We start from the raw sequence: 13,761 nt of genomic DNA, 5'->3' as shown, positions 1-13,761 counted from the left end.
GGTACTCATTTGTCTATTTCATTTTTACGTGTGGCGGTGTGCAGATACATCTTATGTAAGGCGCTTCTACCTTCCACTAGATGGCAGGTCACCCTTGGGCAAGATGTAGCACCTGCTTAGCCCCCCAATCAGGGTCACGTGAAGCCATGGGAACAGGTAGTGGGTGGTTATACAAGCAGCTGGTGCATATCACAAGCCCTGGTCATGTGACCACTAACGCCAGGCAGACAGTCTCAGAAGAGTATTGATAAGTGACTGGGGTCACCCGGCTTGTAAAGACACTGCCCAGAAGAAGGCAATGGTGAATGACTTACGTAGGAAAAATTGCCAAGAACAATCATGGTTATGGAAAGACCATGATCACCCACATCATATGACTCCACATTTAACAAATGGATGATTTTCATTTTGCATACTGTCAAAGCCACAGTGGCCTGAGTCCTGAAGCAGGCTCTTGATCCAAAATGTCGAGCATCCATTTTCCTCTATAGATGCTGTTTGACCTACTAAGTTACTTCAGCAATTAATTTTCTGCTCTAGTTTCCAGTGCCTGCAGTCTATTTTGCCTCCGTAAACTACTTGTCTGTCTTCTCGACATTTTGGTTTTTATAAATAATTCCTGATGGTAATTTGCTGCATTACGTTACATCATTGAAAGATTCAAATTTGGGATTTTGCATAAGCAGCCATACAATATACTAAACTTCACCACAGCATCTGGGGCTGAGATTCTGGTTCTAATACAAATCCAAATGAAAAGCATAAGAATTAATTCCAGTTTGAAGTTTTTTTTAAAAAATTGTGGTTATAGAATAAATTTTACATAAGAAGGAAAATTTAGTTGTGTTATATCTGTTTCACATTGCTTTTTATTTTTTAACGTGCAGATAATGATTTATTTGATTGACAAAGTGCTTCCAGAGAGTTATTTTGCCAATAATCTACGTGCTTTATCAGTGGATATGGCTGTTTTTCGAGATCTTCTTCGGATCAAGCTACCTGAGCTTTCTCAGTACCTGGATGATCTCCAGAAGGTCGCTAACAAGGAAAGTGGAGGTAATTTCCTCTGTTTTATTATAAGAAGATTTCCTTTCTCAGCAATCTATTTTTCTTCTTTCCGCAAACTTGTATTGTTAATTATTTCCAAGATTTCCAAAGACACTTTTATGTTGAGAAGGGGATGTTTTTGAAAGAGTAACAAATCTGACATGGGTCTGTAAGCCAAGGACATAATTCAGCCCAGCTGGTCCATGTGCTATGTATCTGTTCTCATCCTAATTAGGTGAAGGTTTGCAGCATTCTTCCTATTCATTTGGTTCTTGTCCCCCTTCCTAAATGCATCTATAAAATATTGCTCTAATAGTAATGAGTGCAATAATTTACTAACTCTCCAGCAAAATATTTCTCCTGAATGTTCCAAAAGATTTATTAATGGCCAGCTGTTATTTATGGCTCAAAGGTTTAGTCAGCCCCAATAGAAAAGATGTCCACTCTGGACTGGGGTAGTGATACAAAGGAATGTGTGTACGAAGAAAAGAGACTGGTGATCCAACTTGTCCAGGAAGCATAATTACTTTTGATGCCTCCTGCTTAATGGGTGAATGAGGAGAGCTAGAGAGAGGGGGAAAAGAACAAAAGATCCGGTTTAGAGATTAACATTATTTGTCACAAGTACATCATGACATGCAATGAAATGCGTCAAATCAAAGATTGTGCTGGGCAGCCTGCAAATATCACTGCATTCTGGCACTAACATAGCATGTCCACAACTCATTACCCTTTACTCTACGTCTTTGGAATGTGAGAGGAAAGCAGAGGCAGCTGCGTCGTCATGGGGAGAGCATTTAAATTCCTTCAAAATAAAAGTTCAAAGTAGACCTCATCAAAGTACATACATGTCACCGTATACAACCCAGAATATGCCGGCACGAAAGTGAGATTCATTTTCTTGCAGGCATACTCAATAAATCCAATAACCATAGTATAATCAATGAAAGACTTCTCCAGTAGGGTGGACAGCCAGTGTGTGTGTGTGTAAAAAAAAACACAACTAACTGTGCAAATACAAAAAGTAAAAAAGAAAAATAAGCATTAAGTACTGAGAACATACGATGAAGAGTCTTTGAAGGGTGATGGGTGATGGAAGGGTGAAGGGTGATGGAACAGTTCATTGATGGGGACAGGTGAAGTTGAGTGAAGATATCTCCTTTGGTTCAAGCGCCTAAAGGTTGAGGGGTAAAACCAGCTCCTCTACCTTGATGGTAGCACAGGGAAAAGAGCAAGACCTGGGTCGTGGGGTCCTGAAGGTGAACACTTCTTTTCTGAGACAACTCTCCATGTAATTGTGCTCAATAGTGAGGAGAGCTTTACTGTGCCGTATCTACTGGTTTTCGTAGACTTACAGACAATGGCAGGAATTGAACCTCGATTTTACAGCTGATGCTGTAAAGCACTGTGCTAAATGCTACGCTGCCTTATCACTCACTAGATTATTAAGATGCCCAACAGTTATTAAACGATTGAATACATACTGGAAGTACTCAGCAGAGTTGGCAGTATCTCTGGAGAGAGTTAATGTTAAAAGTGCATCAAAGATGTTGCATGCAGGATAGGTGAGTCCCGGGGCTGCAGTGGCAGGTCAGAAGATAAGGTGTTGTACCTTGAACTTCTAATGGGCATCTTTGGCACAGCTTCGGTGGCCAAAGGGAGAGTGGAACGGACAATTAAAGTGAAGCTCAGAGTCACTGAGGAGATCACAATATGAGAACTAATGCAGCATGCAAATTGGATGCAGCACGTGTGGGTGTGGGTCACTGGATTGTAAGAAGGGAAGAGATTAAAAAGCCAGATGTTGCACCTCCTTCAGTTGTGCAGGAAAGTTCAGTGAGGAGTGCAGATGCTGGTGGAGGTGGAAAAGTGAATCAGGAAATAGTCCCTTTAGAATACTGGAAGAGAGGAGGCAGGGGAAGAAGTGTGGTGGTGGAATTACAGTAAAAACAGCAAAAATTATGGACAATGTTTTGAATGTGGAGGCTGATGCAGTAGATCAAGAGAACAAGGGAAACTCTATCCTTGGACTGTCTGCAGGGAGAGAGCTGAGAGCAGAGTCAGAAATAGACTCATTTGAGAGTCCCATCAACAGTGGAGAGGGGGAAGCACAGTCAATGGGAAAGGGAGTCCTCTCGGAAGCACCGATCAGAATCAGGTTTAATATCACCGGCATTTGTTGTGAAATCTGAAAATGTTATGGCAGCAGTACAATGCAATGTCTGATAATGGAAATGAAACATTGCCTGTTTACTCCTTCCCATAGATGCTGCCTGGCCTGCTGAGCTCCACCAGAATTTTGCACTTACTACTTTGATTTTCAGCATCTGCAGATTTCCTCGTGTTCATTACCTGATAAGCTGCTTCTGGATCTTTGTTTCTCCCTTCATCTACGCATAAATTTGTTGAAAAGTTGCCTGATGATGCAGTAACAAATGGAAGTTTAAATTGGGGTTGGTTTGGGGCATGAGGCAGGAGGGATGCCGGTTACAAACCTTTGCCTTAAATCTGATTACGTGCTTTTCTGATCGAGCTCGATTTTATTTTATTATTTGACAGGTAGTTACGAGCCTCCCCTGACAAATGTTTTCACCATGCAGTGGTTCCTAACGTTGTTTGCCACATGTCTTCCTAATCACACTGTCCTCCGAATCTGGGACTCGGTCTTCTTTGAAGGGTCTGAAGTGATCCTAAGAGTGGCCTTGGCGATCTGGGCTAAACTTGGAGAGTAAGTTGCAGATTTTAATTATTACTGTTAATACCTTTCGGTGCACATTATCAGCCTGATTATAGTGGAAAGAATGTGGAAAATGTTTGTGGAAGAGGCAATTTCTTTAATGTCAGAGAGAGAACTATGCAGGACCTAAATAGGCCCATCAACCCAATAAGTTTGTAACCATCAATCACCTATTTTTATATTAATCCTACCACGACCAGTTTTATTCTCCACACTTTCCTCCTGATTCTGCCAAACATCTACATACCAGAGGCAAATTACAGTGGCCAATTAATCCATAAAGGTGCAGAAGGAAAGCAGAACATCTAGCAGAAACCCACGTGGCCAAAGGGCGAATGAACATACTTCTAATGAAGTACTAACTCCACATTCAGCTCAACGTTTCATGTGAATATCTCTCCCTACCATCAGAATTATCAATTATCATAAAGGCAATATCTCTCATCAAAGACCCGCATCATCTGGGCCATGCGACCTTCTCACAGTTATCATCAAACAGGAGGTCCAGAAGCCTGAAGTCCCACACCACCAGTTTCAAGAGTAGCTTCTTCCTGTTAATCACTTGGTTCTTGAACCAACCTGCACAACCATAGTCGATACTCGTCCTGACGAAGGTTCTCGGCCCGAAACGTTGACAGCGCTTCTCCCTATAGATGCTGCCTGGCCTACTGCGTTCCACCAGCATTTTGTGTGTGTTACAGCAATACTATGACCTCTTTGCACTACAATGGACATTTTTTTGTTCTAATTGTGTTCTCTCTGGTATAATTTATGTATAATTGTGATTTTTCTTGTGAACATTGTGTCTCTAATGCAACGTGCCTGTGGTAGTGCTGCAAGATTGATTTTCCTTGCAGCTTATGCATACGTGTACTTGTGTACATGACAATAAACTCAATTTTGACTTTGTGACTTTTATAGCAGTGGAGTTATGAGGGAGCATTTCTACTACCTGCAGCACTGTGCCATCCCTTTCCCTGGGCCTCCGTCCTCATTGTGAAATGTCCACTTGTTGTTCCATCTCCTCTGTGCAGCAGCTTCATATAAAAATCAATTTCCCTTCTGTATGGTGGAAAAACCAATTTCACATTTTCTCTCCCCTGCTCTACCACCTCTTGCATGAAAGTGACCGTTGTTCAGCCTGTATGCCTCAGGGGAACATCTACCTTCCTTGATCCTTCCCCATGTTTCTTCGAGTATTTCTCTAAGAAATGAATGTGCAATACAGATACAGGGGCGGTGCAAGAGGTGCGCTACACGACTCTCAAACCCCAAGTTCAAAGCCCACTATGGCAGCCATGGAATTTAATTCAGTTAATAATGTAAAAGTTAAGGGGGTAAAAAAAGCTTAAAACCAAGATATAAACATGAGAAAATCCAAAGCAACACACACAAAATGCTGGAGGAACTCTGCAGGTCAGGCAGCATCTGTGAAAATGAATAAACAGTCGACATTTTGGTCCGAGACCCTTCATCAGGATCCAAGCCAAGATAATTATGAAACTACTAGATTATTGAAGAAAACCAATGGTTTCACTATTTCATTCAGACAACGAAGCCTGTAATCTTTTACCTGTCTTTTGAGACTCTAGTTTGATTCTTAAATTTTGTCTAAAATGGCTTAGCAATAGACATAGCCTCAGAATAGAGGGATGTCCTTTTAAAATGGAGATGGGGAGGAATTTATTTAGCTAGAGAGTGGTGAATCAACTGAATTCTTTGCCACAGACAGCTGTGGAGGCCAAGTCCTGATGTATATTTAAGGCAAAGTTCGATAGGTTCTTGTTTGGTCAGTGCATAAAGGGATGCAGGAAGAAGGCAGGAGATTGGGGCTGAGAGGAAAATTTGTTCAGCCATGATGAAATGGCGGAGCAGACTCGATGAGCCAAGTGGCCTAATTCTGCTCCGATATTTCATGGTCTTATAATAAATTCAGCAAGACGAAGGAATTGGTTGTTGACTTCAGAAGGAGTAGCGGACCGCACGACCCCATCTACAGCAGTGGTGCACAGGTGGAAAAGGTCAAAAGCTTTAATTTCCTCGGGGTGAATATCACAAATGACCTGATTTGGTCTAACCAAGCAGAGTCCACTGCCAAAAAGGCCCACCAGTGCATTTACTTCCTGAGAAAGCTGAAGAACTTTGGCCTTATCCTTGTTACAAACCCCGTAACTAGGTGTCTTACCAGCGAAGATAGGAGTAGCCGTTGAAGTCTGATGATACTATTTTTAACAGTATTTATTAGTAAAAATACACAAAAATAATATCAACGCAAATATACAGATAACATACGTCATCAATACTAAACCTAAAAGAGCGGGTATAATAATCATCAATAAGAAATAAGCTCTATTGTTGTCGAGGGGATAATGAATTGTCCGATGGGAATATACAGTTCAGTTCAGTTCATACAGGCTGCAGCCATTGTTGATCGCTGTGTTCCAATTGTTGGAGAGAGAGAGAGAGAGAAAAACTTGCCGACTTTCCTTGTTAAGATCTTGATCTGTATCCGTCCTTTAGCTGGACCGTTCCGTGGAGGACTCACCACCCAGGCAAGGATGGACATACACACAAGCCCCCCACCGGTCTCATACGTTTCTCCTGGTGTGTCTGAGGGGTGTTCCCCAGACCCGATTTTTATCCTCACTTACGGGGTCTCAGATGTCAATCAGGTTGGGATGATGCAATCCCTCAACCAGACCACTCTGGTTGCCCCCCGAGGGGTTTCAATGAATAGTACAGTACTCAATACACAATTCCTCCTTCAAGAGACAATAGCAGTAATCTCTCTCTTTGTCAATAGGAGACATTCCACCTTGTGTATTCTGCGTTGTCTATAACAACTGCCTTTGCTGTTATCCTGTGTCTCTGTCATTACTGACATGTTGTGTATCTCTCTCATTTCCTGGCTATCAGACCCGAAATAATAGCGATTTTGCGATTCTCAAAAGGGGGGGGGGGCAACTTTGCTCCCTTCATTCGTAACATCCCCTAAAACCCTCACTAATTTTTATAGATGCACCATAGAAAGCATTCTTCTAGGGTGCATCACAACCTGGTATGGAAGTTGTCCTGTCCAAGACCGGAAGAAGCTGCAGAAGATCGTGAACATAGCCCAGCACATCACACAAACCAATCTTCCATCCTTGGACTCACTTCACACCGCTCGCTGTCAGAGCAGTGCTGCCAGAATAATCCAGGACATGACCCACCTAGCCAACACACTTTTTGTCCCTCTTCCCTCCAGGAGAAGGTTCAGGAGCTTGAAGATTCGTAGATTTGGGAACAGCTTCTTTTCAACTGTGATAAAACTGCTGAACGGATCCTGACCCGGATCTGGGTATCCCCCTCCAATAGTTTTTGATAACAGGGCAGTCCCAAAAAATATGATAATGATTTGCATTTTGATTTCCACAATTTCTCCAGCAAACAGGGAGGTTACCATCATAATGGGATTTCTGAGAGGGTGTAATAAAATGTCTTAGCAAGTTTTTCCGTCCAAACTCCCTCCATTTCTGTGAATTGGTACACTTCCATTGATATCTCCATATTGTTGTCCATTCTTCCTCAGATATAATTATCCCTCCTTCCTTCTCCCATTTTGTTTTAATGTATGAAGTTAATGTATGTATGAAGTCGAATGTGTTTTAACATTTGACGACCCCTTATACATGCTTGAAATGATTCTACTACCATTATCTGAATTATATGCTTTTCTAAAGAGCTCTATCAAGCATGTATTTGCCTTGGTTACATTTTTAAGCGTCTTATTAACATATTGTCGCATCTGTAAATACTGATAAAAATCTTGTTTTTCTAATAAGTGTTTCTCTTTAAGCATTTCAAAACTGAACAGTGTTCCTTCTTTTGTTATGTTGCAAAGAACTGTTATTCCTTTAGCTGTCCAGTCCTTAAATCTAGCATCTAATTTATTTGGTGTAAAATCAGAGTCATATGCACACCATTTAAGATTTGCAATATCTCCCTCTAGATTATATTCTTTTTTAGTAGTTTTCCATATTTTAAGAGTCAATTTCACCCATGGGTTATCAATAGTATTTATGTACCTTTGCAGGTTGTTATCAGCCAAAATTGCTTGTATGGGAATTTTCTAATTATGATTTATAATTTAAATTTTTATTATATTTACTTCAATTTGTACTTAAGGGAGCATGAAGCGCAGGATCAAATATCGCTGTGATGATTGTATGCTCTAGTATCAATTGTTTGGTGACAATAAAGTAATAGTTAAGGAATCATTTTCATCCTGTTTTTGGTATGAATGTGATGAAAGCAGCGGCTGGCATAAAATCAAAGGAAATGCAACCTCTTGATTATTAGCTGCATTTTGTCCATATTTGTTGAAAATTAATTATAAGAAATATTAATATTCTTCGGTGAATCCTGCACAGGAAAATTGTGTATTCCTATCTGTAATTTTAGCCAATTAGCTAGAATTCTAACCAATTGTTATCCTTTAGATGTTATAATTCAGATAAGCTTGCTTTGTACAAGAGCTAGATTGCATTTTTCTGATGCAATGACCTAGATTCAAGCTGCATGAAACTTGGAGAATATAAAAGAATAACATTTGAATTAATATTATTGCCAGTATGTACAATTTCCATTATTAATGTGGATTTCCACACTAATTTAACTTTTCTTTCTTTCTTTTTCAATCTTTTTATTAAATTTCATATATAAAAAAAAACAACACAAAATAATGAATAGATTACAGATTCAATAAACTTGAGATTACATTAGTAATAGGATAATAATATCCTATTAAAACATCCATCAACAAAAGGTACATAAATCAATCAAGTCTATATAAATATATATGAAAAACAAAAATAATCGTCGAAAAAAGAAAAAAAAAATTGAAATTATATATGAGAAAAAATATATATTAAAAAAAAATACTAAACTAAAACTAACATGGGCAATAATAGCACTTTATAAATATATAAAGGTGTCAAGAAAAGAACTCCAGAACTCCATACCTGAACAAGTATAAGTAGAGAAAAGGATCTGAAATAAGCCAAATTAAATCATATGAAAGTGTCGAATAAATGGTCCCCAGGTTTCTTCAAATTTAATTGAAGAATCAAAGATAGTGCTTCTGATTTTTTCCAAACTCAGATAAGAAATAGTTTGGGAGAACCACTGAAATGTAGTAGGAGGATTTACTTCTTTCCAGTTTTGTAATATAGACCTTCTGGCAATTAATGTTACAAAGGCAATCATTCGTCTGATTGAAGGGGAAAGCTGATTGCCATCTTCATTTGGTATACCGAAAATTGCAGTAATAAAATGGGGTTGTAAATCGATATTCCATACTGAGGAAATGACATCAAAAATGTCCTTCCAATAGTTATGTAAAGTGGGACATGTCCAAAACATGTGAGTCAATGAAGCCACTTCTAAGTGACATCTGTCACATTGAGGATTAATATGCGAATAAAATCGGGCAAGTTTATCTTTAGACATATAAGCTCTATGTACAATTTTAAATTGTATTAAAGCATGTTTAGCACAAATAGAGGAGGAATTAACCATTTGTAAAATTTTTTCCCATTTATCTGTTGATATATTACATCGAAGTTCTTTTTCCCATTCTTGTCTAATTCTATCCGATATTTCTGGCTGTATCTTCATAATCATGTTATAAATAAAAGCTACTAATCCCTTCTGACAAGGATTAAAAGTAAAAATCAAATCTGAAAAATCCGATGGAGTTGAGTTAGGAAAAGATGGAAGAATTTTATGTAAGAAATTTCTAATTTGTAAGTATCTAAAAAAATTAGATTTAGGTAATTCAAATTTGTTGGATAGTTGATCAAAAGACATCAAAGTACCTTCAAAAAAAAGATCACGAAAACATTTTATACCTTTCCTTTTCCATATACTAAAAGCTTGATCTGTCAATGAAGGTTTAAAAAAAAAATTACATAAAATAGGGCTGTCCAGAGCAAAGTTTTTCAGATTAAAGAATTTGCGAAATTGAAACCAAATTCGTAGTGTATGTTTAACAACAGGGTTAGATATCTGTTTATTGAATTTGGCTAAATCAATAGGAAGAAAAGAACCAAGAACGGAAAATATAGAATATCCCTTAACCTCACTACATTCCAAATTTACCCACTGTGGGCACACAGGTGAATCCAAATCTAGTTTCCAGTACATTAGGTTACGAATATTATTCGCCCAATAATAAAATCTAAAGTTAGGTAAAGCTAGACCACCATCTTTTTTAGACTTTTGTAATTGCCTTTTGCTTAACCTAGGATTTTTATTTTGCCACACAAATGAGGAAATTTTTGAATCAATATTATCAAAAAAAGATTTAGGAATAAAAATTGGTAAAGCTTGGAATAAATATAAAAATTTCGGTAAAATCATCATTTTAATAGCATTAATCCGACCAACTAATGATAAAAATAAGGGAGACCATCTAGTAGTAAGTTGCTGAATTTGATGAAGCATAGGTAAAAAATTCAGTCCAAATAAATCTTTATATTTCTTGGTGATTTTTATACCTAAATAGATAAAGTTATCAGTAACAACTTTAAATGGCATCCTATCACTCAATAAAGTTTGCGCGTTTAAAGGGAATAACTCACTCTTATCTAAGTTTAACTTATAACCAGAAAAGCTACCAAATTGAGCCAACAAGGATAAAATAGCAGGAATAGACCTACTAGGATTAGAAATATATAACAACAAATCATCAGCATAAAGCGATAATTTGTATAACTTCTCATTACGGGTAATACCAAAAATATTAGGAGACTCACGAATAGCAATAGCTAAAGGTTCTAATGCAATATTAAATAATAAAGGACTTAAAGGACAACCTTGTCTCGTACCACGAGATAATTGAAAAAAAGAGGATCTATAATTATTTGTAAGAACAGAAGCAACAGGTTTATAATATATTAATTTAATCCATGATATAAAATTAGGACTAAAATTAAAGTTTCTCAATGCATTAAATAAATATGTCCATTAATTTAACTTTTATTTATTGAGATTTAACAGTTTCCACTCGAAGCTTGCAAAAATAAATTTTTAAAACTTTATAATTAATGTTTATAATTTACATTCAGAAATACAAGTTCCATTTCCTAACCCACTACTTCAGTGATGACATGGGCACAGACAGTATGATATAACAAATAGCTCAGAACTAGAATTTTTCTGGTTATCAGTAATAATATTATTATGAGTATTATTGGGATGTTGTGAAAAGTTATTGAATTCCCTTCTCCTTCATATAGGCAAGATTAGATAGAGTTATAGAGAGATAGAGTACAGAAACAGTCCCTTTGGCCCACCGACTCTGCTGAACATCAAGCACCAATTTTTCCACTCCCTCCCATCCTTTCTCGAAGAGGTCCACAACCTTGTCGTGGATTCACTGTGCCTCAGTGACCCGGAGAGCTGTGCTGGCTGGAGTCAGGGCATCAAGCTTTGGCTCTTGGTAGGGTCACCCATGCCAAACAGGTCAAAGGGCTAAGAGCGGACCACCCGTTCCCTGACTGGTAAAACAAAATTGTTACGGAAACAGCAATGAAGAATCCTTCTACATCTGAGTGTGACAGTATTCCTGAGTCTCCACCTGGGACTAGCAAGAATGATAAAGAGCTACTGACAGGATGGAGGAAGTCCTGAGCACTGCCAGAGGTGGGGGACTTTTATTGCTGTCCTAAACGCTAGCGGCGTAACAGGTGGAAACAAGCTCCTGCCCTAACCTATGTTATTTTCTACACCTTCTCCATTGCTTCCTCTAAATCAAGGGGTTTACCTGGAGTCCATGGACCCTTTGCTTAATGACATTGGTCCACGGCATAAAAAAAGTTGGGAACACCTGCTCTAGATTCTACATATTAGGGCAAATTACAGTGGAAAATTAATCTATCAATCAATGCACTGTTAAGATTAGGGAGGAAACTAGAATTCTTGGAGGAAACCAGTGCAATCACAGGAAGAATGTGCAAACTTCAGACAGTCATCATTGAAGTTTGAACTCTACCAGGGTCTCCAGCTTTATTATCCCCTGAGATATATATGCAAACATTTGTGTATATATATAAACCTTAAATTCCAGATTCCTAGTTATCCCAAATTTAATTAACATTCTGTTGTCATTGAGACTTTCATCTACCAAGGTCCAAAGCCTTGGATTTCCCTTTCCACGTCTACTTATTTTATCTTAAAATCAGCCCATCGGACCAAACATTTGCTGCCTCCTTAGGCGGCTATGTGTAAATTATACAATAACACTTTTGTGAAGCTCTTTGGGATTTATATTGTTAACAGTACCACTGGAAAACTAAGCTATTGTTATTACTTGTTATTCATTAAATATTTTTCTCAATGATTAGAAGTTAAACTTTTCCCTATGCTGTGAGAACTGAATACAGTGACAGGTAGTCTTTTTGAAAACCTTCCCGTACACATTGGATACTGCTGACCAGAAACATACTCAGTTATTCCAAGGTTTTGTATTTTTGGCCAGTGGAATATTATTATAACCACAATAGTAAAGTTTAAATCTCTTCTGTAGGGGATGTGTTTGGATATATTACTGCACGATAGCATAACAGTTAGTGTAAGACTGTTACACGCACTCACCACTCTCTGTGTGGAAAAACTTATACCCTTGCACCTTCTTCCAAGCACCTTAAAACAATGCACCTCGTGTTAGCCATTTCAGCCCTGGAGAAAGCCTCTGGCTATCCACACGATCAATCCACATCATCTTTTCACCTCTATCAAGTCACCTCACATTCTCTGTCGCTCCAAGGAGAAAAGGTCTGGTTCACTCAACCTATTCTCGTAAGGCATGCTCCCCAATCCAGGCAACATCCTTGTAAATCTCCTCAACACTCTCTCTGTAGTATCCACATCCTTCCTGTAGTGAGGTGACCAGAACTGAGCACAGTACTCCAAGTGGAGTCTAACTAAGGAATTGTATAGCTGTAACATTATCTCATTGCTCTTGAATTCAATCCCACGGTTGATGAAGGCCAACGCACCATACGCCTTTGTGACAAGTTAAAGGATAAGACACTAAAGATCTGTTAAGTTAAAAAATTGTTAAAAACAGTGAAAACACATGTTAAAAAGGGCTAAAATACTAACAGGTATTTAATTCGTTTGTTTCTTTCATTCTTTATTGTGTAAAGTTAAGCCCTGATAGTATTATCAGTGATCTGCAGAGTAGCCTTGATCTGCTAGCCAGAAGTCAATTGCTTCTGTCTCCACCCACATACCCAGGGGACATCGCGGTACTTTCTTCACTTGAGTAAATTCTCAATGAGGAAACCACATCATGTCTTTGTGGTGATTATCTCTCCCCGTTTTTCAGGGTCGTAACATCTTCTCAACAGCAGCAGCTTTGAGTGTCTTATGAACATGGACCTCAAGATCTTGCTGATCCTCCACACTGCCAAAAGTCTTACTTTTAATATTATTTAATTTCATCCCACATTCCAAAGATGTACAGGTTAGAAAATTGGTCACGTAATTGTAATGGAGCGGTGATGGTTTGTTGTGCAGGAAGGGCTTGTTACCATGGTGCAGCTCAATATAAAACTAAAAAATAAAATAAAAATTCATCGTTGATCTAAATTCATCTTAAAGAATACCTCTATTTTTGGAGGTCTAATAAGGTTAACAAATACACTATGAATGACTAGGCCCTGTTGTGAACAGAGAGATCTTGGGATGCTAGTCAATATAGATTCCAAAATGTGGCAGCTCATGTAGATAAGATAGTGAAGAAAGCCTACACTAGGCCTAGAATACTAGAATCTGGTACAATTTTATAGAACATCCATTGTGTAGTGTGGGGTCTAGTCACCACTCCATAAGAAGGACATTATTACTTTGGAGAAGGTGTAGTATCGACTGACCAGAACATTATAAACATGAAAAGTCTGCAGGTGCTGGAAATCCAATGCGGGAGGAAC

General features: G+C 38.3%; 1 protein-coding gene across 1 annotated transcript in view; it reads left to right on the top strand.

Moving 5' to 3' along the window:
• Nucleotides 1–13,761, top strand: part of LOC132398658 (TBC1 domain family member 30-like) — a 70,162-nt gene that overhangs the window by 34,949 nt on the left and 21,452 nt on the right. Inside the window, exons 7-8 of the mRNA XM_059978383.1 lie at nucleotides 888–1,056; nucleotides 3,607–3,775. Coding sequence (XP_059834366.1) covers nucleotides 888–1,056; nucleotides 3,607–3,775 — 338 coding nt within the window. The remainder of the gene's footprint in view (nucleotides 1–887; nucleotides 1,057–3,606; nucleotides 3,776–13,761) is intronic.

Source organism: Hypanus sabinus, chromosome 8 (genome assembly GCF_030144855.1).
Source record: "Hypanus sabinus isolate sHypSab1 chromosome 8, sHypSab1.hap1, whole genome shotgun sequence".
Lineage (NCBI taxonomy): Eukaryota > Metazoa > Chordata > Chondrichthyes > Myliobatiformes > Dasyatidae > Hypanus > Hypanus sabinus.
The sequence above is the reverse complement of the archived record's forward strand: the minus strand, read 5'-3'. Positions and strand labels throughout refer to the sequence as shown.